At 60.5% G+C, this 27,603-nt stretch overlaps 10 protein-coding genes across 10 annotated transcripts; 7 read left to right on the top strand and 3 right to left on the bottom strand.

The window, feature by feature from the left end:
* Positions 1-1,511: 1,511 nt before the first annotated feature.
* Positions 1,512-3,025, top strand: HRG_06571 (zinc finger domain-containing protein; the record flags this gene model as incomplete). The annotated part of the gene is made up of 3 exons (XM_044865042.1): positions 1,512-1,750; positions 1,864-2,464; positions 2,555-3,025. 3 exons carry the CDS (start codon positions 1,512-1,514, stop codon positions 3,023-3,025), a joined length of 1,311 nt encoding a protein of 436 aa, XP_044719982.1.
* Positions 3,026-3,633: 608 nt separating this feature from the next.
* HRG_06570 (uncharacterized protein) lies at positions 3,634-4,668 on the bottom strand (the record flags this gene model as incomplete). The annotated part of the gene is made up of 2 exons (XM_044865041.1): positions 3,634-4,443; positions 4,492-4,668. 2 exons carry the CDS (start codon positions 4,666-4,668, stop codon positions 3,634-3,636), a joined length of 987 nt encoding a protein of 328 aa, XP_044719981.1.
* A 927-nt stretch (positions 4,669-5,595) lies between these two features.
* Positions 5,596-10,388, top strand: HRG_06569 (golgi CORVET complex core vacuolar protein 8 domain-containing protein; the record flags this gene model as incomplete). The annotated part of the gene is made up of 3 exons (XM_044865040.1): positions 5,596-5,862; positions 5,914-6,349; positions 6,409-10,388. 3 exons carry the CDS (start codon positions 5,596-5,598, stop codon positions 10,386-10,388), a joined length of 4,683 nt encoding a protein of 1,560 aa, XP_044719980.1.
* Positions 10,389-10,769: 381 nt separating this feature from the next.
* On the top strand, positions 10,770-11,507 carry HRG_06568 (PIG-P domain-containing protein; the record flags this gene model as incomplete). Its single annotated transcript, XM_044865039.1, has 1 exon — positions 10,770-11,507. One exon carries the CDS (start codon positions 10,770-10,772, stop codon positions 11,505-11,507), a length of 738 nt encoding a protein of 245 aa, XP_044719979.1.
* A 1,580-nt stretch (positions 11,508-13,087) lies between these two features.
* HRG_06567 (DEAD/DEAH box helicase domain-containing protein) lies at positions 13,088-15,202 on the top strand (the record flags this gene model as incomplete). Its single annotated transcript, XM_044865038.1, has 1 exon — positions 13,088-15,202. One exon carries the CDS (start codon positions 13,088-13,090, stop codon positions 15,200-15,202), a length of 2,115 nt encoding a protein of 704 aa, XP_044719978.1.
* A 1,666-nt stretch (positions 15,203-16,868) lies between these two features.
* On the top strand, positions 16,869-18,592 carry HRG_06566 (putative TOS1-like glycosyl hydrolase; the record flags this gene model as incomplete). The annotated part of the gene is made up of 6 exons (XM_044865037.1): positions 16,869-17,111; positions 17,167-17,448; positions 17,527-17,574; positions 17,656-17,852; positions 17,906-18,072; positions 18,147-18,592. 6 exons carry the CDS (start codon positions 16,869-16,871, stop codon positions 18,590-18,592), a joined length of 1,383 nt encoding a protein of 460 aa, XP_044719977.1.
* Positions 18,593-18,932: 340 nt separating this feature from the next.
* HRG_06565 (tRNA synthetases class II (D, K and n) domain-containing protein) lies at positions 18,933-20,874 on the bottom strand (the record flags this gene model as incomplete). The annotated part of the gene is made up of 2 exons (XM_044865036.1): positions 18,933-20,371; positions 20,436-20,874. 2 exons carry the CDS (start codon positions 20,872-20,874, stop codon positions 18,933-18,935), a joined length of 1,878 nt encoding a protein of 625 aa, XP_044719976.1.
* Positions 20,875-21,591: 717 nt separating this feature from the next.
* HRG_06564 (actin domain-containing protein) lies at positions 21,592-23,071 on the top strand (the record flags this gene model as incomplete). Its single annotated transcript, XM_044865035.1, has 2 exons — positions 21,592-21,646; positions 21,705-23,071. 2 exons carry the CDS (start codon positions 21,592-21,594, stop codon positions 23,069-23,071), a joined length of 1,422 nt encoding a protein of 473 aa, XP_044719975.1.
* Positions 23,072-24,061: 990 nt separating this feature from the next.
* Positions 24,062-25,054, bottom strand: HRG_06563 (uracil DNA glycosylase superfamily domain-containing protein; the record flags this gene model as incomplete). The annotated part of the gene is made up of 1 exon (XM_044865034.1): positions 24,062-25,054. The coding sequence occupies one exon, from the start codon at positions 25,052-25,054 to the stop codon at positions 24,062-24,064; it is 993 nt and encodes a 330-aa protein (XP_044719974.1).
* Positions 25,055-25,796: 742 nt separating this feature from the next.
* On the top strand, positions 25,797-27,380 carry HRG_06562 (UTP--glucose-1-phosphate uridylyltransferase domain-containing protein; the record flags this gene model as incomplete). Its single annotated transcript, XM_044865033.1, has 2 exons — positions 25,797-27,233; positions 27,303-27,380. 2 exons carry the CDS (start codon positions 25,797-25,799, stop codon positions 27,378-27,380), a joined length of 1,515 nt encoding a protein of 504 aa, XP_044719973.1.
* Between the last annotated feature and the right edge of the window lie 223 nt (positions 27,381-27,603).

Here is a 27,603-nt window from a genome sequence, read left to right as displayed (position 1 = left end):
CCATCTTTTCCTACCCTGACACTGTACGTCCACGTAAGCTAGTTTGGAATCTATCGTCGTCCAAGCGTGCAACCTTTCCCGCTGGTGCCGAGCTGCGAGCCTAGGCGCGGCGACACCTTCTGGCGGGCAGGGCAGCTGGCGCCCCGATGGCGCCCCTAATCGGCCGCCCCTGGGCCGTTCTCACCAAAGACACCCGCCGAGCTGATGTCTCGAATCAAAGGCTGCATGTCTCTTACTGTGCGTCGGCGCTCTGCACGGTACAGGCGTCGGATGGGGAGGTAACCCGACGCGCGTTGAACGAGTGCGGCCCGCCATTTTCACGGCCTGCACCACCAACTGCAAGCAACTTGTTCCGTACTGCGGTTGATACTGGTACATCCTGGACTGTGCCAGAAATCAATAATTGTACGGACCTGCAGGGGGGTGACTTCAAGTGTCCCAGCCTGCTCGGCAGCCAGCTACGAGTACTACCTAGGTACCTTAACTTACTTACTAGTACTTCCAGAGCCTCCGAGACTTGCTGCAGAGGGCCTGTACCCCGACCCCGACCTCTGCGCCATTTACGCCCACGCGAGGCACGGAGCCCGGCGCCGCCGCCAGCAGGTAGCAACCCCCCCTCCTTTGTCCGGCCAAGCAGGGGTACATGTACTGTAAGCTCCGTTGTCTCGTGGTACAGTACCATGCCCAAGTCCCCTGCGGAGAGCGCGTCTTCCGAGAAGCTGATGAGGTTGCGCCCATTAATCTGTCCGCACGCCCGTACTCCGTACATTTGCCGTGTCCCGAGGGGGGCTGTGGCAGCAGTCCCTTGGCACGGTGCCGCTAGCTCTGCAGCACTTCGCGTTGCAAGCACTAGGGGCAGGTACAAGGTACCTCTGCACCCAACCCCCAACCGCAGTAATACCTGCCTTCTGCTTCCTGACCACCAAAAGAGACAAGTCAAGCCACCGGCCGGCCCGTGAAAGCGATAGGACGGTACTTTGCGCCTGTACTGTACCTTGGATTTCCACCAGGTGCCCTACCTTGCCTGCACAAGCCACCCTCTCCCTTTTCGGGGTTGCGCTGTGTCAGCGTCCGCCTCCTCATATTACCCGCTCTTCCTGCACTCCACGATCCCCGTTCCTCGCACTACCACCCTCCCCGTATCAGCCCGCTCGTTTCGTCTTCCATCACCGCCGCCTCTCCCACTCGTCACGAAACGCTGCCGCCGAATCTTCGATACTCGCTCGCATCTTCCATCGCCCGCTGCCTCTCGCACCCGACGATTCGATTGCTTGCATGCTCGAACGCCGCCTTTGTCCGCCGTCGAGTCGGTTTACCGCGCAATCGTGGATGCAGGCATAACCCTTGGTCGGCCGACGACCTCCTGCAACGCCACGTCGCTTCCTGCTCCTTCTTTTACCCGCCCTTCACGAACGCCTTTCCATTCGCGCGATCCATGCTCGCCCTGAACTAGACACTGCGTCAATTGTGACAGCCTCCGGGCTCGACGGCTCCTCTCCGACGCACCCGCAATGACTGCCATCAGTCGGACTCTGGGCGAGGCCGCCATACTTGTTGCGAGGGCTACCGGGTCGCTGTCCGAATCCCCCTCTCCCTCAACAACGTCGACGAGCGTGCAGAGCCCCCAATCCTCGAGTCCAGCCGGCACGAACCAGAGCAACGACAACTCCAACAATCAGAGCGGCGGCTCCAGCTCTCCCCTCCTCTTCTTCGTCGCTCTAGGCTTCGGCGTCGTCTTCACGAACCTCTGGTAAGATTTTGCACTTGGGCAGGTCTCGTCGCCCGACGATCAAGTCGTTGCGAGCTCGGACGAGAACCCATACCCTTCGCCTTGCCGCCAGAGTGCTGACGGGCCTGACACAGGATCATTGTGGGCGTCAAATATTGCTTCCGGTACAATGCCCGCAACCGTGCCAGGATGAATAACGAAGATGGAGAGCCCATCACCCTTGAAACCGTGCAGCGCCCCCACCGACGCCGCCGCGAAAAGAAGCTCATGTCCATGGACGAAGTCAATGACAAGTTCCCAATGATGAAGTACAAGACCTGGGTCTTGGAGCGTGCCAGAGAGGGTCTCCCGACTGCCGGTGGCGTTACCGTCTCGGCCAGCCAGGCCAATAGCATACGCGAAGCCGACGGCATTGTCCCCGTCATCTCAGCAAAGGAACCGCCCTCCGTTGATGGCCCCCGACCATCCGACGCAACCGCCAATCCTGCGCAGCCAGAAACCGCTGAAGCCGAAGCAAACGGAGATGCCGAAAAAACGAAACCCAATTCGGAACAAGCTGCCAACGCCGGCCAGACGTCCGTCTCCCGGGAGGCAGCGGCACAGGGACTGCAGCGCGTGCCCAGCGACGAGGATGTCGATGACGAGCACATTGACGCTGCTCTCCCTCCCGAATGCCTCGGCACCCCCGGCGATACCTGCGCCATTTGCATCGACAGCCTCGAAGACGACGATGATGTCCGAGGACTCACGTGCGGCCATGCCTTCCACGCCGTCTGCCTTGATCCCTGGCTCACAAGCCGCCGTGCCTGCTGCCCCCTATGCAAGGCAGACTACTACACGCCTAAGCCGCGGCCCAACCCCGAAGGCGAGACCACTACCACCACCAATAGCGCCACCGTCGACAGTCACCGCAACTCCCGCGTCAATCTCCCTAGTCGCTTGCGAGCGGCCTGGCTTCGGACCAGCAACCCCGAGGCTACCCGCCACCCAGTACACTCGAATCCCAGGCCGCGCCGGGCCAACCGGACTCGAAATATCGGCCGGGGCAGGCAGGGCAGCTTGGAGACACCTTCGCCCCGCCATCACGCCGTGCCCACCACCGCTACGCAGTCATCCGGCGGAGGTCTACTCTCCTCAGTTCGACAGGCGCTACGGTTCGGTCGAAGGAACAACGAGCAGCCCGCGGGCCACGGCACTTCGGACACGGTAGGAAGCGGACCAGTCACGCCGTCGCAACTCGAAGCCGGGAACCAGCCGTCTGCAGCTCCGGCCACGACACGGGCTACCGCTCAATAGAACATCTACAGCTGGCATCTTCAGACTTGTCCAGGCAACAATATCCTGGTCGTGCAGCTGATCAAGGCTACCTGATCCTTGAACCGCACTCGGCCTCCACCCCGCGATCAGCGCTGTTGACTCCTGCTCCGCGGGCTAGGGGCGGGTCAGTGAACGTGGGTGAAAGAGCCAACTTATGTACATGTGCAACCTGGTGTGGCATGCGTGACGCCCGCTCACCACACCTTATCGATATTTTGGGCGTTGTGAACCGCATCAAAAGGGACTGCGTCGTATCCTGTCGCGGATGCGGGCAGGTTCCTGGGCAATGCGGAGGACTTCGCCCTTCCTCGGCCTTTATCTGCATCATGAGGGCTGGAACGTCTTTGGCAGCCCTTTTTTTTCTTGACCGACTTGGGAATGATATGGTCTCTGAATTTTGGAGCGGCGGAGTTGGGAGGTCATATGGCTTCATGTATTGCTCTCCTTTTCCTTTACTTTGTTCAATGATATCATATCCAACGGCCGGAGATTCCGGCCCTGCCATAACATGCACTACTCCCGAGCGTGAAGTCGACTCTGGCTCAGTCTCGTTTGGACGGTAGGCGATGCCCGTGACTGTCGTTTGGTTACAAGTACGAGCCCTTTTGAAACCTGCCCCCGAAATTGGCCGCCCTTGTGACCAGTTCCCTCCTTTTTGCCGTGCCAATCTTGCCGCCCAGAGCCAAGTCCTTGTCTCTGTCAAAGGGCCTCTGGCTGGGATCGTCGTCCTCGTCGCCCTTTTGCACACCGCCGTTCCTGCGCTTCTGACTGTGCTCGTCGTAGAGACTGGAGCCGCGCTGGGCCTCGATGCTGGCAGCAATCTTGCGGTCGCGCTCCACGTCGCGCTCCGACTTGGCGCCGGACGACTTGTTGTTGGCGGCGACATCGGCCTCGGGGTCGGAGCGGCCGAGGACGGCGTTCTGGAGGCGGCGGAGCTTCTCCTCGGGGGTCTCGGTCCAGACAGAGGGAGCGTTGGGGGCGGGGGCGGCGCCCGAGGGCTTGGAGGCGAACTTGCGGGCGCGGATGCGGGTCGGGTCGCGCTCGCTGTAGCCGCCGCCGGCGGGAGGGGGGGCCAGCATCCACGAGTCGCGCTTGGGAGCGGCATCGTGTGTGGTTGGGAGAGAGGGGCCGATGACGGGGGCGCATTGGGCGGAGACGGAGGGGAGGGAGGGGCCGTAGGAGTCGGAGTCGGAGTCGGAGTCGGAGTCGGCGGAGGCAGCAGATGATTGTTGTTGTTGTTGTTGTTGTTGTTGTTGTTTTTGCGGCGGTGGCTGCGGTTGGGGTGCTGGCCCCTTCGTGACGGGTTCGGAGTCGGACAGGTCGATTGCGTCGTCGTTGGCGGCGGGGGCCGGGAGAGAAGGGCCCATGGCGGGTCTGGCGGGCGCTGGCGCGGGTGCCTGTGGTAAAGACGGGCCGGAGTCGTCTGCATCATCCTCGAGATCTACCTCGTCCTCGTTGGCGATGGGCGGTGCGCCCTCGCGCCGGGGGAGCTTGCTCGACGGCGGGGGCGGGAGAGAAGGGGTGAGCGCATCGTCGCTGTCGCTGTCGCCGTCGTCTTCGTCTTGGGGGGTGCGCTTCCGTTTAGAGAGGTGCGGGGGAAGCTGGGGGCCTATGGAAGGCATCGCGGGCCTGCGTGAACGGGCCGGTTCCTTTTCGACTCGAGCGTTGGTTTTCCTCGGTATTGGCGATGGGTGTTTTTGTTGTGAACGGGAGAGGGAGCGAGTGCGGTGGGTTTGGCCGTGAGGTGAATGGCGCTGCGGGCGTCTGATTGGTGATTGGTGGGCGACCACTGTTGGTGGATCTTCATCCGTTGCTTGGACGGGAGGACAAGGGAAGACCGGGGCCAAATGGAGGAAAAGTAGCATTTCATATCCCAGGATTTATTAGGACGCTGACGTTGAGGAGCTTTATAGATCACAGGCGAACCTGGAGTTTGAAGGAGAGCTTGAGCGGGCATCACAAGAGGGTAGATAGATGTCTACGGTCTACGCATGCTTTCAAACTATGAGCAAAGCAACCCGAGCCGCCCATGAAGCAGCCTAGCAAGTGCGGATACATAAGAAATAAGAAAGTATCAAGATCAATACGTGGTTTACCTCGAGGCTCGTGCCTTGCAAACAAAAATACGGGGCAAAGGGAAAGTCATGGCAGTGACACTGTGGGGGGACTGGAGCTGGAATGAACGGGAAATCCCCGGCTCCAAGGAGCTCTGCCATCTCAACAAAGCGAAAGCATCAGACGCTCCAGCCACGTAAAACCCCAACCCTGACGAGCTGCGCCGCCAGCTCAAGGCTGCCAGCAGCTGCCGTACCAGTGCCGATTTCTACACCAAGCCGGCCACCAAGGGCCCAAGGGCAGCTCATCGCCGCCGTCCGAGCCATCTGGGGCAGCGAGTCTTGACTCTGTCAACGCCCCGTTCTTGGTGACGGCTCTTACGACTCGTCGACGAGCACCAGCTCGCCCCTCGCCGCTCTCCTTTTCACCGCACGGGCTGGGCTCACGACGATAGCGCGGCCCACGGTGGACGATGTGATGGAAGCCGAAACGCAATGTCTGATTCACAAGACACGTCTCCGGCGGGGGACAAGGGCCTCGGCCATGACGAGACGCGCGCCGACGTCGACGCCGACGTGCCCCAGTTGGAGGAGGAGGAGCAGCAGGGCGACGCGACGGGCACCGAGCTCGTGAGCCAGCCGCCGCGGGATGGCTCCGACGTGAGCTCCATGGACACAAGCCTGATGGACGCCGTGCCCAGGAGAGCCGGGAGCCCGGTCGACTCGCTGGCTTCGGGTCAGGGCAACTCCCCGTCCATTCAAGTAAGACGAGCCTCTTTGTCCCCCGCGGTCCAAAGCTCACACGGAAACCAGGGATCCTTCATGTCCTCCCCCAGCAGCAGCGTCCTCCCCTCCATGGCCACCCGTCCTGGCCTGAGCAGCCCCACGCCATCCTTTCGCCCCTTTGACCGACGCTTCCAGTCGCGCATCTCGTCGTCCGCCTCCAACAGCCCGCGCGCCTCGTCGCCCGCCCTTCTCTCTAGCCATAGCCGCAACGCGTCCCTCGCCACAAACTTCCCAGTCGACCAGGCCGACGGCGACACCCCCGCCCCGCCCTGGGAAGTCGTCCGATGGACGCGGCTCAGGAAGCTCAACGGGAATGCCTTTTCGGAGCTGGGCCGCCGCAACTTTGGCTCGCCCACGTGTCTTGCTGTCTCGGCTTCGATTGTGCTCGGAACTTCAAAAGGAATAATATTAATGTTCGATTACAGCCAGAATCTCAGGATGATCATCGGGCAGGGGACCAAAGGTGAGCATTCGCTGACGCCCCCGCTTCTCCTGCTGTCCTGGCGAGTTGACCTCCTCTAGCTGTGGAATCTGGTCCCGTAACCTCGATTGCCATCTCCGCCGACCACACGACCATTGCAGGGGGCCACGCGAACGGTAGCATCTTTACCTGGGACACGTCTAGGGCGGCCCGGCCCTTTCTCACAATTCCGCACCTGGATGGCGCTCAGGAGCAGAACCGTACGGCCGACGGGCACGTTGCCAACGTGTCCGTCGTCCATCTGGGCTTCTTGGGAACCCGCCACACGGCCCTTGTGTCGGCCGACGATCGAGGCATGGCCTTCTCGCACCTTGCCACGCGGGGCGCAGGTGCGCTTGGCAGGACCGTCAGGACGACTCGGATCCTGGGCCGCTATCCGAACGCGCCGATTCCCGCCGGAAAGCCGCTCAAGCCAAGCACCGTCCTCGCCTTTGCGCCCCTGCCGCTTGGAAACGTCGAGCGGACGACCGACACCATGGGCTTGACGGCCATGCTCACTCCGTACCTGCTGGTCATTGTGTCGACGACGCCCGTGGCCCAGACGCAACACAAGTCAGCCCGGCCTAAGGATGTCCCGGCCCATAGTGCCATGACGGGCTGCCTCGCCTGGTTCCCGGCCGTCAGGCTCAAGGCCCCCGATCCCGCCTCCGGGAGCGACATTTCCAAAGTCAAACTCGTCTATTGCTGGTCAAACGTGTTGACGGTGCTGGACGTGAACGAGATCCCCAGCGGAGACAGGGATCAGCCTTCAACGTTAAAGTTCAAGGCCCGCAGCAGGTGGAAGTGCGAAGAGGCTATTGTCGCCGTGCAATGGCTGAGCCGCTCTGTTCTGGCCCTGCTCACCATATCCCAAAGGCTGATTGTGCTGGAGGATAGGAGCATGCGAATGACAGAGGCCTTTGACTTGCTCCCGAAGCACATCTACCACGCGGACCTCTTCTCGAAGCAGCTTCATGCTCTGGTTGAGCAGCTGGACGAAGACGACCAGTCAATGCACGGCGTTGTAGCCGATGCGTTCTACATGAGCTTCAAGTCCTACAAGGGGAGAATCTTCCTACTGAGCTTCAGCGAAGTCTCCATCGGCGCGCTGTCGAATTGGGCGGATCGTCTGATTGCCATGATGGAGCAAGGTGATTACATTGAAGCCATCCGTTTGGCGACCTCCTACTACACAGGCGACGCCGACAAGCTCACAATAGGGCTGCCCGAGGACACGCAGCTGCGGCACGCCATGGTCCAAGACAAGATCATGGAGATCATCACGGCCTCACTCAAGTACGCCTTCGGCCAGCGACAGAAGAAGAGCGAGGAGGCTGATGACGATCATATACGACAGCTGGCCGAGGTCTGCTTTACCGCGTGCCAGGCAATAGGAACCACGGACTACTTATTCGCGGACCTATACGAATGGTATGAATCCGCCAATGTCGAGGCCATCTTTCACGAGACGCTGGAACCTTATATCTTGGAGGAGACAATTACGGTTGTGCCGCCTGTCGTGGTCAAGGACATGGTCAACCAGTACGCTGCGCGAGGCTGGGAAAGCAGGCTGGAGGAGATGATCTGCCACATGCAGACGGCGACTCTCGACCTGGACCAGATTACGGTTCTTTGCAAGCAGCACGGCCTCTACGATGCGCTGACCTACGTCTGGAACCAAGCTCTTGGCGACTACATCAGTCCCGTCATCGACCTCCTGAGCCTGCTTGTGCCGCTGACGACAAACGGTAACCACGTCTCAGGGGATTCTGGAGAAGGCTACTACAGCGTCAATGCGCTCAAGATCTTTCCATACCTGTCTTATATCCTGACGGGGAGGGTGTATCCAAGCGGAGAACCCCTGGACGAGGAAGCTGCAGCCACCGCCAAGTCGGGGATCTACTGGTTCTTCTTCTCCGGCAAGACCATCGAGTGGCCGAGGGGCAGCGGCCGAGAGTTCTTGACGCGCCCACCTGGCGAGGACGAGCCAGCATTTCCGTATCTCCGGTTGATTCTCAAATTCGACGCCCCCAGCTTCCTGAGTGCGCTGAACGAGGCGTTCGAAGACACTTTCTTGAACGATTCTCCCGACAAGCAGGTCAACGGCGGGGCGCGCATGGACATGCCCGAAGAGCAAATATTTGGCCTGACCATCAATCGCCAATTCATCTTGACAATCCTTCTGGACGTCATGAGCCCGGACAATTTCGCGCCAGAGGACACCATCTATCTCGACATGTTCATTGCCCGGAACTTGCCCAAGTTCCCTCAGTATCTGCTTTTCTCTGGGTCGACTCTTTCCAAGGTCCTCGCCAATCTTTGCACATACCCGGGCGAGGATCTCGCGGACGACGCCCAGCTCAGCGCCGAATATCTCCTGTCTGTCTACCAACCTTCAGACATGCCCACTTTGGTGCCGCTCTTTAAAAGAGCGGGGTTCTATCGCATTCTGAAGCGCATATTCAAGGTTGAAAAGCAGTACGGCAAGCTCGTGGCCACGTATTTTGAAGACCCCGATGACCAAGACGCCGTGTTTGACTGCATATCAGACTGTCTGCGGCCCCAGGCCGGTCTCGACCCCCGCCAGCTGCGGGACGTGCACCAGGTGATTGAGGAGCATGCCAGGCACTTGCTTGACCTCAGTCCAGAGAGGACAGCGGCGACTCTAGCGGCTCAAGCAGCGACGGTTCATCGCCAGGTCATCGACTCGGCGCAGGACCAGCCGGCGTTGCAGTATGCGTACCTGCAGGCTTTGCTGGAGCCCAAGGAGCCGGCGCCCGATCAGGCCGAGTCGCCCGACCGGCATTTCATCGAGCGCTACGTTCAGCTCATGTGCAAATTCGACCCCCTGCGCGTATCCGACTTTGTCGGCACCGTGCAGTTTGCAGACCTTCGGCTGGAGAATCTGTTGCCGACGATGGAAGCCACCGGTGTTGTGGACGCCGCGGTCGTGCTCATGGCTCGGGACGGCCAGGCCGGTAACGCAATTCAGCGGCTGATCAAGCACCTGTTTACTCTTGAGTCGGCAGTGCAAGGTCTCTTGAGCGGTACAGATGGCGGCAACGAGGACGTGGATGTTGGCGCATCAGTAGAGGAGCTGCTCCGCAGTTTGCAGAGATATGTTTATGTTGGCATTTGGCTGTGCCAGGGGCAAACGAAGACATCGAAGAGAGCGAGCGTTGTCCAGAAGAAGCAAGATTCCAAGCCAGACAACCTCTCAGTGGACGAGACGCTTTGGTTAAGTCTGATTGATGCGTGTGTTCAAGTCACGAAACGATTGTCTCCGACGGTACAAAGACTTGCCGACGAAGAGGGGTTTGAAGATGAGAAGCTTTTGCCGCTCCTCCGATCGCTGGTCCAGCACACGTTTACCTCGTTGCTCAACGCAACGTCTAGCCGGGCGCGTGAGCAGCAAGGCAGCACGCTTTTGTCCAACGCCGGGTCGAATCTGTCCTTTCTGCGAATACTGAGGGCATTCCTCGCCCAGGCGGCCACTTCGTCGCCGAACCTAGGTGATTTGCGTGGCGTACTGGCGTCCATCTTTTCGGCCTACGCATACGAGGAGTCCATCCTGCGGCTGTCGAACCGACTCCTGGAGCGGAGCCTGTTCGTCAACGTCAAGCAAGCTGTCGAGCTGCGGCAGCGTGGCTGGCGGCCGCGTGGGTCCACATGCGAGGCTTGCGGGCGGAGGGCCTGGGGGCCTGGAGTCGCGGGCGGGGCCGTCTTTGAGGCCTGGGAGGACCGGCAGGCGATGGAGGAATCGGCCAAGAGAGACCGGAAGACGCGAGCCGCTGAGCGGGCCAAGAGCAGTGCGGGCGAGCCCGACGCCAAGGACAAGGGCAAGAGCCGGGACACGCACGTGCCGAGCATGCCCGCAGAGCCGGAGGCGGGAGGCCCCGGCAAGGATCCGCCCCTTGGACCCCTGGTCGTGCTGGCGTGTCGTCACATGTACCACCAGAGCTGCCTGGAGGCATTGCAGGAGAGGCAGGAGAACGGAGAGCCGGGGAGAGAAAGGGAGTACAGGTGCCCGGTTGATGGATAAGAGCATGGAAAGCATGGAATGATAAGTCATGACGTGAACATGAGCCTTGCGTGTATAGAGCGGCATGATGGGACGTTTCTTCCTTGCGGTGGTTAATCGTACATATCGCGGGCATGTATGTGTACAGATAGATGGACAGACCAGTAATGTGTACGACGAGGCAGCACGTTGCCTTTTCCCCATGTGAGACTGAGGTTCGTGGATGGAAGAGAGCAGGGGGCTAACTTACAGCACTAACAATTTCCCACTTCAACACCAGTTGCATAGTACCGTCCACTGTACTTGGTACCTACTTGACCTCGACCGCATGCTCATCCTCATCTCCATCTCACCACCAACAGCCCGGCACGCGCAGAGAGAGTCACGAAAGCCGCCCCCGCCATGTCCGTCTCGTCCGCGGAGCAGGACGAGTACGTGTCCGACAACCAGTCGTCGGACTCGTCGGGCCACGAATGGCCGGCGCGGCCGCTGTCGCAAAACTACTTTGCGCCTCCCTTCTACGGCCGGCCGCCGACGCCTCTGCCGCCGTCGCCGTCGCTGACGTCGCTGCTACGGCCATCGCGGCCGACGACACCGGATGCCTCGGAGGACGACCACAACAACGCCGCCAACAACAGCAGCAACCTGGCGCCGGTGCCGCGGGCGTCGCCCAAGGTGCCGACGTACGAGTACTACGGCTTCGTGCTGTACCTCTTCAGCAGCCTGACGTTTCTGCTGTGGCTGTTGTGGGCGTACCTGCCGGCGCCCTTTCTGCACGGCCTGGGCATCTACTACTACCCGAACCGGTGGTGGGCGCTCGCGATCCCGGCGTTTCTCGTCATGACGCTGTGCTACATCTACGTGGCGCTGGCGTCGTACAACACGGAGATGCTGACGCTGCCCATGGCGAGCGTGGAGACGATTGTCGACGGCGCGGGCAAGCTGGCCGTGGTGGACTCCAAGGGCCGGATCCGCGGCAGCGGCAAGCGGGAGCGCAAGCGCGACGCCAGCGGGAGGCTCCGGTGGAGAGAGGTCTGGAACGAGGGGACCGATGCTGTCATGGATATCCCGCTGGCGGGCGTGTGCGAGGTTCTCTACGGGGAGGGGCGGGACGAGGGCGCGCCGGATGAGGCGACATGAGGGATGCTTGTTTGGTGCCCTTACCATCGGATCGCTCTATTGGCAGCTGCGGCGCGAACAGGAGCACGGGCTTGGCGTTTGACTAGACGGGAGACTGCGTTCCCGGCACCCAGGCAGCGTGGCACGCTGCTTATAGAAAGGCAATGAGAAGAGATGTTCGCTCACATAAAGGTCATTTCCAGCACAACATGGTCGACAGCTTGTCGCATTCCGTAGGTCCTTTCTGCTGGAGGCATGGAGTACCGGGTACCTGGCGCCCCGCTTCAGCCTTGCAGCAAGGCTACGGTGCTTCGCTGCGAAATTTCTAGGGGAGACAAAAAAAGGTACTAGTTAAAAGGCCACCCCGTCACGCTAAACGGCCACCCAAAAGTGGGTCAATTGTGGCTTGGTCGCGCGCAAGGTCCGATACCGCAAAGTTTGGGCTCCAGAAGATAGGGGGCGAATACCGCGCTGTGGCAAGGAATGCCGCTTCAAGCGACCAAGAAAAGCCGCCGCCCGGCCGCTGTGATCTTCTTCATCACTGCGGCTTCAAGTCAAGTCTTGGTTGGCCTTCCTTGCCGTCACGATATTTTCAAGCGGCCCAATGCCGCCGCCGCCGTTCCTTCGAAATGAATGACGTTGACGAGCTCTGGCATGGCAGAGCACAAGCCCTAACGATGCTCCTCACGATCCACTCCTATGCACGGAAAGGCCGGCCCAAGGGCTCATTGAACCTCGAGGCAGCAGGAGGTCGTAACGGCCACGCGAGAGCCGTCAGCACACGATATCGCGGAATCCGACGAACGCAGCGAGGCCACAAGGCCGCCGCCGTCCACAGCGCCGGCGGCTCTCCAAAGTACGAAGACGAAGGCTACGGGTAAGAAGCGCAAGGCTGGGGGCAAGGCTGGAGGGAAAGCTGCTGCTGCTACCGTCAACACCGCCGGCAGCGCTGCTGATGTGACCAAACGGGGGTTGGAATACCTTCAAGCCAATGGCGATTCGTACGAGCCTGGCACAGCGATGCCACGAGCGTATCAGCGTGCCGTACGCCGCACGCCTGACTCTGACGATGAGCTTACTGGCCCGGGCGAGACGCAGGGCACGATTCGCTGTGCCACGCAGCCAATGCCGATACCCTCAATTCGTCAAGGAGGTGAGGATATAGAGGATGAAGACGACCCTTTAGCCGATTTTAACGAGATGGACCGGCAGGTGGATGAGGAGGAGTCTGTACAGCAGGAATTGTGTGCAGAGGGTCTACTATAGCTACCGGCGTTAACGCTGCATTTGAATTGACGGAAGTGTGTTTTCTACGACCCCAAGAACATGGCCCTACGTACTTGAATTTGCATCACGGCCAGCTTCACTTTGCGGCTTCAATTGCGGCTTCAACATGCCCTCTGGCGCGCACCTCGATGCCGGCAGCGAATGCGCGCACACACCTTTGCGGCATCGGCGCTGCGCGGCGACCAAGCCACAGTTGACCCACTTTTGGGTGGCCGTTTAGCGTGACGGGGTGGCCTTTTAACTAGTACGCAAAAAAAAAAGAGAAGGCCCCCAAACTCCACATCTCTCTTGCAGCACACAACATCAAGCTCGCCATGGACATTCTCAAAGTCCTTTCGCGGGGCACCAAGAAGTCCTCCAAGGGAAAGGGAGCCGGGCATGGCAACATTGCGTCGCTCAAGCTTCCTTCCGCAGGCACCAAGACGAACCCTCAGCTTTTCCACGACCATGTGCGGGGCCACAAGAGGAAGCGAGACGGCGACGAGCCGCAGGCCAACGCTCCCGCCGAACTCCCCGCTGTAGACTTCTTTGCGCCCAAGAACGAGGTCGCAGCACCCAGAGAGGAGTCGTCGACGATGCCACGAGCGCCGAGTCCCGTCGCGCGGCCGGCCACCAAGTTGAGCGAGGACGAGTGTCGCCAGCTTCTGCGGTCGCACCGTCTCAAGCTCACCCTCATGTCCAAGCCGGAGGACCCGAACAAGGTGTCGAAATCTAAGAAGAAGAAGAAGAAGCACGCCGAAATTCAAGAGACCAACAAGGCCGACAAGAAGCAGCTGTTTCCCCAGCCGCTCGACTCGTTTGGCCAGCTTCGCAGCACCTACGGCATCTCCCGTCGAGTTTCTGAAAACGTCGTCGCGCAAGGGTTCCGAGTGCCTACCGAAGTTCAACTGGGTAGCCTGCCGTTGCTGCTCCGCCCCGAAGTTGCGCTGGCTGGCGAGAGCGGTCTGGAAGACGGCGTCGACTTCCTGGCTGTCGCCCCGACCGGCAGTGGCAAGACTATCAGCTTCCTGATCCCAGCAATCAACAGCATCATGCGGAGGAGAGCGCGAGAGAAGCTGCAGGGAGCCCACGAGCTCGAGGCCGTGGTTGTCGCGCCGACCAGGGAGCTTGCACACCAGATCGTCAATGAGGCTCGTAAGCTGAGCCAGGGCACCGGGCTCAAGGTCGTTGCCATGAGGAAGGGCATGACGGTGGTTGCTGCCGGGCAGCAGGGTCCTGCGGATGACGGTTCTGAGGATGAGGTGGACGAGAATGCTGAAGGGTCGCAATCGGAGAATGAAAAGGAGGCCAAAGGGGAGGCGAGAGCGGTGACCAAGGCGGACATATTGGTCACCACGCCTCTCCTGCTGCTCAGGTCGCTCACTACTGGGCCAAGTGGCACGCACAAGGCCCTCGCGAGTGTCCGTGAGCTGGTGCTCGACGAGGCCGATGTCCTTCTCGATCCGCTCTTTCGCGAGCAGACTGTGGGCATCTGGACGGCTTGCAACAACCCCGATCTCCGGGTTTCCTGTTGGTCCGCCACCATGGGGTCAAACATCGAGTCCCTCGTCGTCGAGCAATTGAAATGTCGAGCAGAAGCACTAGACATGGCACCCAAGCCGCTGATCCGACTAGTCGTCGGCCTCAAAGATACGGCGGTGCCAAACATTGTGCACAAGCTGACGTACACGGCGTCGGAGCAGGGCAAGTTGTTGGCGTTACGGCAGCTTCTTCACCCCACATCGAACGATGACTCGGGGCCGCCTCTGCGGCCCCCGTTCTTGGTGTTTACTCAAACAATCGACCGGGCTACTGCGCTGCATGAGGAGCTCAAGTACGATATTCCCTTGGAAGCCGGGGGCGCGTCGAGGGTGGCCGCGCTGCACAGTGGCCTGCCCGACTCGGCGCGTGCGGCCATTATGCACAAGTTCCGCGCCGGTGAGATTTGGGTGCTCATCACGACGGACGTCCTGGCCCGCGGCGTCGACTTTGCCGGTGTCAACGGAGTCGTCAACTACGACGTGCCCGGCTCCAGCGCGGGCTACGTCCACCGAGCGGGCCGGACGGGCCGGGCCGGCCGGGAGGGAGGCGTGGCCGTGACATTCTACACCAAGGAGGACATTCCGTTTGTTAAGACGGTGGCCAACGTCATTGCCGCCAGCGAGAGGCAGGCGGGCAAGGCGGCGGGGGGCGAGACGGGGGTGCAGAAATGGCTGCTGGACGCGCTGCCCAAGGTGGCAAAGGCAGACCGGAAGAAGCTCAAGGAGAGGGGTGTCGAGTCGCGGAGGAGCGGGAGCAAGGCCAAGATTACGTCCAAGAGTGGGTTCGAGAGGCAGAGGGAGAATAACCGGCGAGGGGCGATCGAGGGGAGCAAGAGGCGGAAGGCGGAGGGGGGTGGTGAGTGCAAGGGCGAGGGCGACGAGGAGGAGTGGGCGGGGCTTGGGGATTAGAGGCGGTGATGGGTGTCAAGATTGGGGGCCTAATACAAGCCAATACATTCATGCATACAATGAATAGTGAGCGAGCGCATCACGGCATCTCATGGTGGAGAGCAGATGTAAGGGCGTTCGGTTCTAGAGCAAAGGCGGGCAACGCTTCGTCCGCCAGCAGTCTCGACGAGCGCCTGTCTCTTTGGACAGGCAGAGAAATGGAGTCAAAAGAATACATTGGATGCGGGATGCAATTATGGTTGGGCTCAGGGGCAGGCAGCATTCCATGCACGGGCGCAGGCCTCCACGCAAGGATCGCGGCGCAAACTAACGAAGCCAGCGGTGCTGCAGGGACAAGGCCATTGTCCGGGGCGATGCGGCACTTCATTCTTGAGGATTTATTCGTTGTCTTCTTTCTTTTGGAGGAAAAAATCTCATTGACCCAGCCAGCTTTGCATCGACGAGGAAATCTAACGCCGTGGAAGTCTACCGTCTCCCTCTTTGTTGTACAGTATGAGTGGCGCCTCTGGAACCCCGTCCCCTTTTATCATGGCGATGGAGAAATCATGTTGGACAAAGACGAGTCTTGGGTCAACTCAGAGTGCGAGGAGCATCATTCTTCGTGACTTGGGTGTACTCGTTCAATCCCGAGTATCGGGGCTTACGTAAAGACGACCAACCTCGTCGACTTCCTTCACGATAGTAGTCGTCGTCGGCCAACGCTTCCCTTTGCCTGTATCCGCTCCAAAGACGACGACGACAAATCTCGATGCCGCTGTCCTCGACACCCACGGGCAAGGGACGTCGTTGATGCCCAGCTTTCTTGGCTTTTGGCGCCGCCACAGCCTTTTGCACGTTGGCCCGACTTGGAGGCGCCAGCCCCGGCTCAAGAATGCAGAAGCAAGGCTTCTTCTCTTCTTCTTCCCCAAGCTTCCTTGGCTGTGCAAGGGCTCGCCGCTGGTCTGGCCCGGTCTGTCTGATGCGAGGCCTCCTCGACTGCTCCTCCCGCGATGCTGCTACCCCCACGATGGAGGCACGCCTCGGCATTTTGGTCCCCGTGGCCTGCGCAAGAAGCCCCACTGGACCTTACATATGTGTGTGCCACACAGGCCATGTCTGCAGTGCCGCCGCTGTGCCTGAGCTCCGCCGTTGCCCCTGCCAAGGACTCTCCAGACCCCCATCCACGATAACTCTCAGCCCTCCCTGAAGGATGGATCCAGGCTGCTGGCTGGGGGCTGGGTTACCGGGCCCATCCTACCATCCTCGCGAAGAAAGAGGCTTCGCCATCTGCTCCCCACCTCTTCATTCCCCGTCTCTTTGTCCCGGTTGCTCGGCCCCGTCCTAGACTATGTATTGCCGTTGCTCCCCGGGCTTCGCGCCCTCCCTGAGAACCCTTGACCGAGCAACTGATTTGTGGCCTGGTGCTCCTGTCCCTTTGTGTCTTCTTGTCGTCTCCCGGCGAGAGGCATCCTTTGACGATTCTCGGCTTCATTCAGCGGCAAGCCGCTTTTGCTCGTTTGCTCCAGGCCTCGCTCCTTGACGGACTCCTTGGCCATATTCGTTTCCGCCCTCGACAGCCAGCTTGCGAGTCTTGCCAATCCTCAAATTCGTCCACTAATACTCTCTGGCATTCCCAAGTCGCGGCGAGCGTTGGCTATTGTGGCTTTGTTACAAGGCATCGTCAACCATGAGGCTCGGCTCCTCGTTGCTGCTTAGCTCGGCGGGCTGGGCATCTGCCCTGACGCAGCAGTGCTCCGGCAAGGCTGTTAACGAAGGCGGCAACTACTTCTGTGGCAAAGTCGGCCATATACTCTACGAGGGTCTCAGAGGCAATGGAAAATACGACGCCGTCGCCGCCATGGACTCAAAAGGGACGTGTGCGTATGTGAATAAGACCTACAGTGGTCCGCTTGCTCCGTTGGACGAAGGTGTAAGATAGTCGCGCCCCTTTTATTCTATCCTCTCCGGTGTCTGACATGCCCCAGCTTTCGATACATATTCGTGGACCCTTTCATCTCAAGGAGGCCGCCGTCTACACCGTTTCTCCCAATAGGAAGCGCAGCGTGGCTATGTCTCGACGCGCCCGCGGCCGCCGACACCGACACCGACGTGCTCACCAGGTGGGGAAGAGGGCAGACATGGTTACGGCAACAATCAACGGCGTGGTCGTGTCGTGGGTGAACAACTACCACGGCCCTGGGACTGAAGACCCGCCTCCCGCCGCCCCTATTCTCCCAACTCCGCCTCCCGTTGTTCATACCATCCGGGTTCCTCCTCAGGCCGCTCGACTCTCTGCAGTTCCTTCTGCAGCTGTTCATGCTCAGGAGTGACCTTCCGCCGTTCAGGTCCCGCAGAATCCTCGTCCGGCTGCCTCGACTAATAGTCAACCGATGGTCACTATTCATACAGTTCACGGTCCATATGCCGTGACGCATACGGAGGAGAAGCGTCCCTCAGCTACTCCCTCCTCGCAGACGTCCTCTGCGTCCGAGGAGAAACCCCTGGTAGGTGACTCTAATGCCGAGGAGGAGCCGCATCCGCACCGGCCGAATTCTGGCTCGCCTGGCAACAGCTGGGATCGCATTGCCTACTACAACGCCGAGAGCCAGGTCGTCAAGAACATGATGTTTATGGGTAACTACGGAGGCCAGGGGTCTGGTGTCTTTGACAAGTATGGGTGTTTCTTAACTTCGCGCACTGCTTAATACTAACCACATGATGTAGCTTTGGAAACTCCCTCGCCTACCTCAACGCTGACGGCACCGGTGGCTCGGGCTCGTCCAAGACTCTGAAGGATGTCCTACTCCCATGCAACAAGGAGTTTGCCATATTTAGCGGCGAAAAGTGCGACGAAAGCTGCGGCTTTTCGCGTGCTCGCGACATTGCCTACAGTATGTGTCTGCATCACCCAGTGCTCCAATTCAAACCCACCTTGAAGGGCGGACTGACATGTATCGCTGCGCAGAGGGATTCACCGGCGCCAACAAAGTGTTCCTCTTCCGCTTCAGCATGCCCCACGACAAGGCCCACGGCCTCAACGGCGACATGCCCGCCCTCTGGCTCCTCAACGCCCGCATCCCCCGCACCGGCCAGTATGACAGGTGCAGCTGCTGGGTGTCGAAGTGCGGCGAGGCCGACATCTTTGAAGTCCTCGCCCCGGGCGACACAAAGTGCAAGAGCACGCTTCACGTGGCCAACGGCGCCGGCAGCTCCGACTGGTTCCGCCGCCCCGTCGACGGCTTCGTCACGGTGGCCGTCGTCTTCCACGGCGAGAGCGCCAGCATCTCCATCAGGATCCTGCCGGCCGAGACCGACTTTTCCAAACGCCTGGACGACAAGACGGTGAGGGGGTGGGTGCACGAGACGCACGATACCGAGAAGAGCAGCTTGTTCCAGCTATCAGTTGGCTGAAACGAGCGGCTGAGCATGTTGTAAGCTGGGGCTGGTGGATTTATGAATGGTTTACGAAGGATTGAACACGCGGAGCTGGGCGTTGGATTTCGCTGGCGGCATGTCATGGCTTTGGTTTGCGCACGAAGCGATGATTTATTAGAATAGTACACTCCCTCTAGGGGACATCTCTTCGAGTTACGTATATAGGAAAGTTTCTCCCTGGCGGCTAACTGGTATCAGAGGGGAAAGGCTCTCATGTCGACACAAGTATGTAGCCTTATTTCGACCCCCGCCTCCTGAAAGACAACGTTTCGTGCTCCAAGATTCCGCCGGAGCAACATATGAGAGTCGTTTGTGTTCATTCCCCATCTCTGGGTGCCGGATCCGCCACGGCCTCCTTATTGGCCTTTTGGACGGCCGCCTTGTCGTCGGCCCTGTCGTCGGCCGACAAGCCGACGACGTTGCGCAACGTCCCGAAGCTCAGGCAGTCGCTGATGCGGTTCACGCCCGAGAAGAGCATGACGAGGCGCTCGACGCCGCAGCCCCATCCGCCCGTGGGCGGCAGCGCGTAGTCGAGGGCCTTGATGTAGGTCTCGTCGAGAGGGGTTGCGCCCCACTCGTCGTCGCCCTCGTCGTCGCCCTCGTCGTCGCCCTCGTCGGCCTTGTCGCATTCCTCGCCTTGCTCGGCCACGTCGCCCTCTTCGTCTGCCTGCGCCGGCGGGTCGTCGGCGGCCGGGGGCGCTTCGACCGGCGCTTCCTCGAAGCCAATGTCGCCGTCGGCCTTGTTGACGAGCCTGCGGTGGGCAACCAGCTTGCGCCTCTGCTCTTCGGGGTCGTTTTCCTCCTCGTACATGTTGGCCAGTTCCCTGCCGCCGACGAAGAGCTCGGCGCGGGCCGAGACGAGCTGGTACGTCTTGGGGCACAGGAAGCTCTTGGCCAGCGGGGACATGCACGCGGGGTGGTTGGTGATGAAGAGGGGCTCCTTGAAGGACATGGGCTCCAGGTACAGGGCCGCAAGCCGGTCGAGGAGCTTGGGCAGCGTCCTGGGCACCTCGCCAGGCACATTGATGCCGCCAAGCTTCAGCACGGCCAGCATCTCGGGAAGGGCAGCCTCGGCAGAGAGCTTGGGAAGGCGGAGCCCCATGGCCTCCTCGAGGGCGGGCACAAACTCGGCCTGCTTGAAAGGCCGGACGAACCGCGACAGGTCGACGGGGGGCAACGAGGTGAGCTGGGTGGAGATGAGCTCCTGGGAGCGCCTGGCCAGGCCGTGGAGCAGCTCCTCCGTCTCGTGGATGAGGTCGGGGAGGCTGGTGTATGCGCTGTAGAACTCGCACATGGTGAACTCGGGGTTATGGGTGGCGTCGACGCCCTCGTTGCGAAAGGCCGGGCCAATCTCAAAGACCCTGTCGACGCCGCCGACGACGAGCCGCTTGAGCCACAGCTCGGGCGCGACGCGGAGGGCCAGGTCCTTGTTGCGAAAGTTTGCCGACGCCCTCGTGACAAAGGGCCGCGCGACGGCGCCGCCCGCGTTGCCGGCCAGGATGGGAGTCTGGAACTCGAGGAAGCGCTTCGAGTGAAAGTGGTCCCGCATGTGCTTTGTGATCTCGGCGCGGAGCCTCAGGACGTCGACCACCTCCCGGTTGACGAGCATGTCGACGTGGCGATCCTGCATGCGCGACTTGGCGTTGGTGAGCTTTTCCGGTATCTGCTCCATGGACGGCGCGAGCAGTTCGGGGAGCTCCCGGGCTTCGAGCGTCGGCTCTCCGGCCTCGGTGCGTGTGGCGACGCCGGTGACCGCTGCGAATACCGTCAGCCACCGGTCAGGCCCGCGGTAGAAAGGGGCGTCGGAGTCTTGTCCTACAGATGTGGTCGCCGACCTGGATGAGGTGCTTGAGGACGGCGAATTTACGGTTTCTTTTGGGCTTTTCGGGAACACACTTTTTCTTGTTGATCATGATCTGCACTTTCTGGAACTCGTTCACAACGTCGAGGAAGATGAGCGAGCTTCCGACGACGCGCTTGGATCGGACCCGGCCCATAAGGACGACCTCCTCCCCCGAGGGCTCGCTACTGAAGACTTCTAGAAACTCAGCGACGCTCTTCCGCCCATCCGACGGCTTGAGCCGAGGGTAGGCATCGGGATAGAGTGGGTCCTCGCTCTCGCGATCCTCCTGAAGCTCTCGTTGCCTTTGCTGTTTGAAGTTTGACACATGCTCGCGTTCATCGCTCTCCTCAGCGGTGAATCTCGACTTTTTGCCAGGGGCGCCGGACGCGGCAGTAGCCAGAGCTCGGACCGGCATGTTGACCGGCGCGCCCCTGCACGCCGCACGTCTTGTGCACGGCAGGCTGAGGCATGATTGCGGGATCGAGGGCTGGCGCGCCAGCCGAAGGCATATGGAATACCTCATCGCGCCTGAAGCGAGACGGGTCAGCTTTCATGATCAAGCTCCGGCGTGTTCAAAAGCCTTATGAAAGAGAGTACGACGCAGAAAACAAGAGAAGAGACTCAGATATTAGCAGGTTATATCACACACAGCAATTAAGCCGTGTCAATCGCAGCGGTTCTGAAGCGAGAGTGCGAATTCATCACAGAGCGACATGAAGAGAGAGAAGGGAAATGATGATGAAAAAAAAACTTACAATCATGGCCGTGGCACGGAACTGGTGATTCACGCGCGTAATGGCAACTCGTGAAATGGTCCCGAGGATGGGTGATGCGAACGAGAGAAAGAAAAAGTGCGCTGTGGTGGCGAGGAAAAATGACTAGAGCTTGGTTGGAAAAGGAAGTGGAAAAACAGCTTCTCCGTTTCCACCGAGGCAGAGGACGTGGAAGCTCCATCAGGTGTCGTCGACCCGCTGTAAGCCTGCCAAGAGCCGCCTGCAAGCTCGCTGCGAATTGACCACCCAGCGCCAGGCTGAAATTTGCTTCCATCGCAGCCGCGCGCCCTGTTGAACCGTCACCAGCCAGATCGCGTCTGCCCTTGAGCGTCCATCGCGCCCTCCATTGACGCCCAGCCATGGCTCAGCAACCTCTGCCCACGTCGGCCCAGCCAACCGACGTCTACGGTGGCGGTGCGTCGCGTCTCCATCCCTGGCCCAGCAAACGTCCCGACTGACCATGGCTTCGCAGATGAGGTTTCCGCCCTCGTCCTCGACCCCGGCTACTGCAACACACGCGCGGGCTTCGCCGGCGAAGACATCCCCAAGTCCATCCTCCCTTCCTTCTACGGCCACATCACCGGCGACCCGCCGCGAGACGTCTTTGGCGACGAGTGCCTCATCCCCCGCGCCGACTTCGAGGTGCGCAACTACATGAACCGCGACAGCGTCGTCGAGGACTGGGACGTCGCCGCCAACATCTGGGAACACATGCTCGTTAAGCGCCTGCAGCCCGAGCGCCCGACCCCGCCGTCCAAGAACGGCCTCAACGACGACGACGACTCTGCAGCCGCCGCCAAGGAGCAGGATGGCGAGGGAGACGTGGCCATGGAGGAGGCCGAGGCAGCGGAGAAGCCGCTGCAGGAAAATCCGCTGCTCATGACCGAGGCGCCCTGGAACACGCCCAAGGCCAGGGAAAAGGCAATCGAGATCATCATGGAGAACTGGGGGTGTCCCGCCTTCTGGCTGAGCCGCACCCCCGTCCTGTCGGCCTTTGCCGCCGGAAAGGCCACGGCTCTCGTCATCGACGCTGGCGGCTCAAACACGTCGGTCACGGCCATCCACGACGGCATGGTCCTCAAGCGGTCCATCCAGCGCTCTCCCGTCGGCGGCCTTTGGTTGTCGTCCCAGATCCGCAGCCTATGGGAGACGTCGGAGCCCAAGGTCAACCTGATCCCGACCTTCATGGTCGAAAACAAGACGCCTGTCGACGCGGGCACGCCCGCCCAGGCGCGGCTGCGCAAATGGCCCTTCCAAGTCAGCGACTCTTTCCGCGCGTACGAGGACGAGCGCGTCTTGACAGAGTTCAAGGAGTCGGTGGTGGAGGTTTGGCGGGGCCCGGGCAGATACACGGTGCCGGGCAACGAGGACTACATCAAGACGCAGCCCGGCCGCGTCTTCGAGATGCCCGACGGCTACAACCAGATGTGGCGCGAGCAGCGCTTCAAGGTGACCGAGGGCATGTGGGACGAGAGCGCCGGGTATCCCATCCCGGAGCCGGAGCGCCTGACCAAGGCCCAGACGATCCCGGAGCTCATCCGCAACGCCCTCGGCGCCGTGGACGTGGACCTGCGCGGCAACCTGCTGGCCAACGTGGTGGTGACGGGCAGCACCAGCCTCATCAACGGCTTCAATGATCGTCTCAACAACGAGCTGACGGCCATGTACCCCGGCCTCAAGGTCAAGATCCACGCCGCCGGCTTGACGAGCGAGCGGCGGTTCGGCGCCTGGATCGGCGGCAGCATCCTGGCGAGCCTCGGCACCTTTCACCAGATGTGGATATCGAGGAAGGAGTACGAGGAGAACGGGCCTGGCGTGGTCGAGAAGCGGTGCAAGTGAGACAGCTGGGCGTTGGCGGGAAGAAGCCCTACGGCGTCGAGGCATCACTGGCGTACGGAGTCTGGAAGAGTGGGTGTGGATGGCAGGCAAGGGGGTTAAAACAGGATTACCCATCTTGTCGGTGTAGTGTGTAGCGATCTTGCATTACAGGGGATGATTCCATGTCCAAAGCTCTCGAGCCCTTTCATGAAGATTTTTTAAGAGCATTACTATTGATTGAGTATTGCTAATTGTACCCGTATCTACGACGGCGTCCAGGGGCTCCGCCTGCAGGGCCTTGGCTGGCTTTATGTGCAAGCGCATCTTGGGGTTTCGGCCGTTCACGACGAAGAAGGCACTGATGTATGAAGGAAAGATGGTATTTGTATCGAGAAGGCCCGCCGGGCGACCGAGGTTGATTTGGTCGAAAAGGCTTTTGCAAGAATGCAGCTTTGATCGCAAGCCACCTATACAGTAGATTTGAATGGTAAATTGAATGATTGGACAAAGCGTGGACAAAGGACCCCCTTGAGATGTCCTGTGCGCCCATAATGTCTTTGATGTCTTCAGTGAGTCGCAAATCCATGTTGAGGCGACCCATGCTTGTAATAAGCCTTTCATTGGTGTGCTTAGCTTTGTCTTTACCGGATCATGAGTCGCCTGTTATTTACTCCGTAACTTAACCTGCCGTTGTCATTACTTCCGTCTGAGTCCTGACAAACCGACCTTGGAGAAGTCATGGTCGGCTTGACGACGACGAACGGTAGGTCCGCTTGACCACATACCCGTAAAATTGTTGGCCATGACCACCATCTCTTCGCTGGTCTAGATGGACGTATTTGGGCCACTGGGGCTGCTGCGTAGCCAACAGGCGACAGTGATTCTCGTCATGGATTGGCCATCTCAAACCAGTCAAGCTTAATCGTGGTTCCCCAGCATCCCATTCTCTCAGGTCGAGACGGCAGATGAATCGAGACGAGTGGATTTTTGTGAGTACATGTCGGGAAAATGTCAGGAAGCCATTTCTTTGTCTTTGCGTCGATCCGCCTCGGCCTCCCTCTCCCTCGCAGCGCGCCTTGCCTGGACCCACGAGCCCAGCTGGGCCCAGATGGCCTGCTTCTCGGCCGGAGACAGCGAGGCAGCCAAGCCACTGGTGCTGGTGGCGACAAAGACGCGGGCCCCAGGCCACTCACCGTCGGTGACGCCCATGTTTTCCCTTTCATCCTGCCAGCCGTAGCGGAAATCAGCGCCAACGGGACGGCCGCGACGCACGCGCCAGATGCTCTCCCAGATGCCCTTGCCGACGACGCACATGGCCTCAGGCCGCCAGCGACGCGCCTTTTCCTCGAGCAGGGCGACGCCGTCGTCCATCTCGGCCCTGCTGAGCTCGGCTGCGTTGCGGCTGGGGCGGGCGACGATGTTGGTCAGGCCGAGGGAATAAAGGGCGGGCATGTGGCGGTCCTCGTCGGCGCGACAGGGCCGCGGGGTGATGCCGCTGGAGAAGAGCAGTTTCCAGAAGAGGTTGGAGGGGTGGGCGTAGGCGTGGCCGGTGCGGGCCGTCTGGATGCCCGGGTTGAGGCCGATGAAGAAGACCAGCAGGTTGGGGGCGACAGCGTCGGGGAGCAGCGGCAGGTGAGCGTAGGTCGACGGCGGTGCGTAGCCCCCGGCGGTCCTTGTTCGCTTGCCCTGCCTTGTCGAGGGAGACCCAGGGATATGCGCCGCTGCTGGAGGAGGAGAGTGGCGATCAACCGGGGCTCGCTTCCTCTTCTCGGCCTCGACGCTGGAGCCTGGGCTTGCTCGTGGGGGTGAGGCGGACGCCGGCGTGGTGCCGTCGCCGGACGATGCAGCTGCGGTCCGCCGTGGATTTCGACGGGGGAGGGGGCTCATCGTCGCCTCGGCGGATGCGATGTACTTGAAACTGTCGAGCTGGAGACGGCCCTTGAAGGTCGCAGGAGGCGACTGCTCCGGGTCCACGGCGGCCTCTGCGCTCTCCTCCTGATGCATCGTCGTTGTCGTGTTCCTCCCCAGTCGCTGAAATGATGGATTTACGTGGCCATCTGCATGCTGTACAGTAGGATGGTGATTAGGTGAGGCGAGAGAAACGGATAGAGGTGGCGATGTTGTCATCTTTTTTCGGCACGCGCCTCCCGCACGTCTAGTCCGCCACCACTCTCAACCCTACGACGGGGGACGACGTCGGCTGGATACGACAAAAGTACTGTTTGTTGTTCGCTGCACCGCATCATGAGCGAAACCATGACCTCTTTGGAGATGCTAATATTAAAGGTTAAGGGGGCAGATTAAAGTCAGGTATCCGGCCCCATCGCCGTTGCACCTGCCAAAGGCTCCTGGGAAATAACTATATATGGCTCTTTGTTGAAAGACACCTTTCATAAGCATGCATGGCAGAAATAGGGGCGCCGACTGTGTAATTCACCCAGTTCACCCCACTGCAGCCCAGTGCTGTAAATAGTAGCTTTGGGCTCGTATTCTAGCGCTGTGCCCCTCAGCCCCTCCATTCAAGGCACACAGCCCCTCTTTTCTCTCTCTCCCCTGGAATCTCCCAGGGAACCGACCGACGTCAGGCTTGGGAGGGCCAACAACGCTTCGCCATTGTACTTTTTAAAAAGTCCCTCCTGTCTCCTTCATCTCCTTCATCTTCTACTCCTCTGCCTCTTCCCCCCCTTCCTCAATCCAGCTCGCCGCCCTCTACTTCCCACTCTTCACAGCAAACCCCCCAAACACCATGGACAAGGTCAAGGCATTGCTACACGTCGGCTCCCAGCCCAACGCCGCCGCCCCTCCCGAACCCTCGCCCGAGGCCCTGTCCAACCTCAAGGCAAAGTACTCCGACGCCGGCCAGAGCCATGTCTTTACCTTCTACGACTCTCTGAGCTCCCCTCAGCGGGGCCTCCTCTTCGACCAGCTCTCGCGCTTCGACCCGGCCCACATCAACGACATCGCCAAGCGCGCCCTCAGCACCCCCGAGTCAGACAAGTCCACCGATACCCTCGAGCCCCTGCCCGAATCTGCCACGGCGAGCATCCTCGACTCGAGTGCCGCGGACATCAGCAAGTGGTACAGCTCGGGCCTCGACCTCATCGGCCAGAACAAGGTGGCCGTCGTCCTCATGGCCGGCGGCCAGGGCACTCGCCTCGGGAGCTCCGCCCCAAAAGGCTGCTTCGACATTGGCCTGCCCTCCCACAAGACCCTCTTCCAGATCCAGGCCGAGCGGATCCGCAAGGTCCAGGAGCTCGCCGCCAAAAAGGCCGGCCCCCCCTCGGCCGTCGTGCCCTGGTACGTCATGACCAGCGGCCCTACTCGCGGGCCCACGCAAAAGTTCTTCGAGGATCACAGCTACTTTGGCCTCGACTCTGCCAACGTAAGCATCTTCGAGCAGGGTGTTCTGCCCTGCATCTCCAACGACGGCAAGATCCTGCTTGAGGACAAGTCCAAGGTAGCCGTAGCTCCCGACGGCAACGGCGGCATCTACCAAGCCCTCGTCGTCTCGGGCGTTCTCGACGACATGCGCAAGCGCGGCATCCAGCACATCCACGCCTACTGCGTCGACAACTGCCTCGTCAAGGTCGCCGACCCCGTCTTCATCGGCTTCTCGGCCTCCCTCGACGTCGACATTGCCACAAAGGTCGTCCGCAAGCGCAATGCCACCGAGCCTGTCGGCCTGATCCTCTCCAAGAACGGCAAGCCCGATGTTGTCGAGTACTCGGAGATTGACAAGGCCACTGCCGAGGCCCAGGACCCCAAGCAGGCCGGCCTCCTCAAGTTCCGCGCCGCCAACATCGTCAACCACTACTACTCGTTCCGCTTCCTCGAGTCCATCCCCCAATGGGCCCACAAGCTGCCGCACCACGTCGCCCACAAGAAGATCCCCGCGACGGACCTCAAGACTGGCGAGACCGTCAAGCCCGAGTCTCCCAACGGCATCAAGCTCGAGCAGTTCGTCTTCGACGTCTTTCCCTTCGTGTCCCTCGACAAGTTCGCCTGCATGGAAGTGCGCCGCGAGGACGAGTTCTCGCCTCTCAAGAATGCCCGGGGCAAGGGCGAGGATGACGCCGATACCAGCAAGCGCGACATCATGGAGCAGGGCAAGCGTTGGGCGCAGGAAGCCGGCGCCACGGTCGTCGCAGAAGGCGGCGTCGAGGTGTCTCCTCTCATCAGCTATGTACGTTGCTTTTCCCCGCCGCTGCCCCTTTTTTACAAACAGGGACCGAGGCTAATGCACCATTAACAGGGTGGCGAGGGCCTTGAGAAACTCAAGGGCTCAACCATTACGGCTCCGGCCGTGCTTGAGCTAGAATTAAAAGAGTAAAAGAGGGAAAAACCAACCATTTTGACAACGGATATTGTATCGGGCGTTTACTGCGTGGCATCGCAGGACAAGAAAAGACGTCATCTTCTGCAGAATAGGGCAAATCGCACGTTGGAGAGAAAAGGGGTTTGACGGAACCAATTCTGGTTCGCACTGACACAGCGCTCGAGTCGGTCCGTGTAATCATCGGCGCGCAGCTGGGCACTCACCAAGTGAAGATGCC

This window comes from Hirsutella rhossiliensis (assembly GCF_020360975.1).
Source record: "Hirsutella rhossiliensis strain HR02 chromosome Unknown scaffold00006, whole genome shotgun sequence".
NCBI classification, from domain to species: Eukaryota; Fungi; Ascomycota; class Sordariomycetes; order Hypocreales; family Ophiocordycipitaceae; genus Hirsutella; species Hirsutella rhossiliensis.
This window is presented reverse-complemented; position numbering and strand designations above follow the sequence as displayed.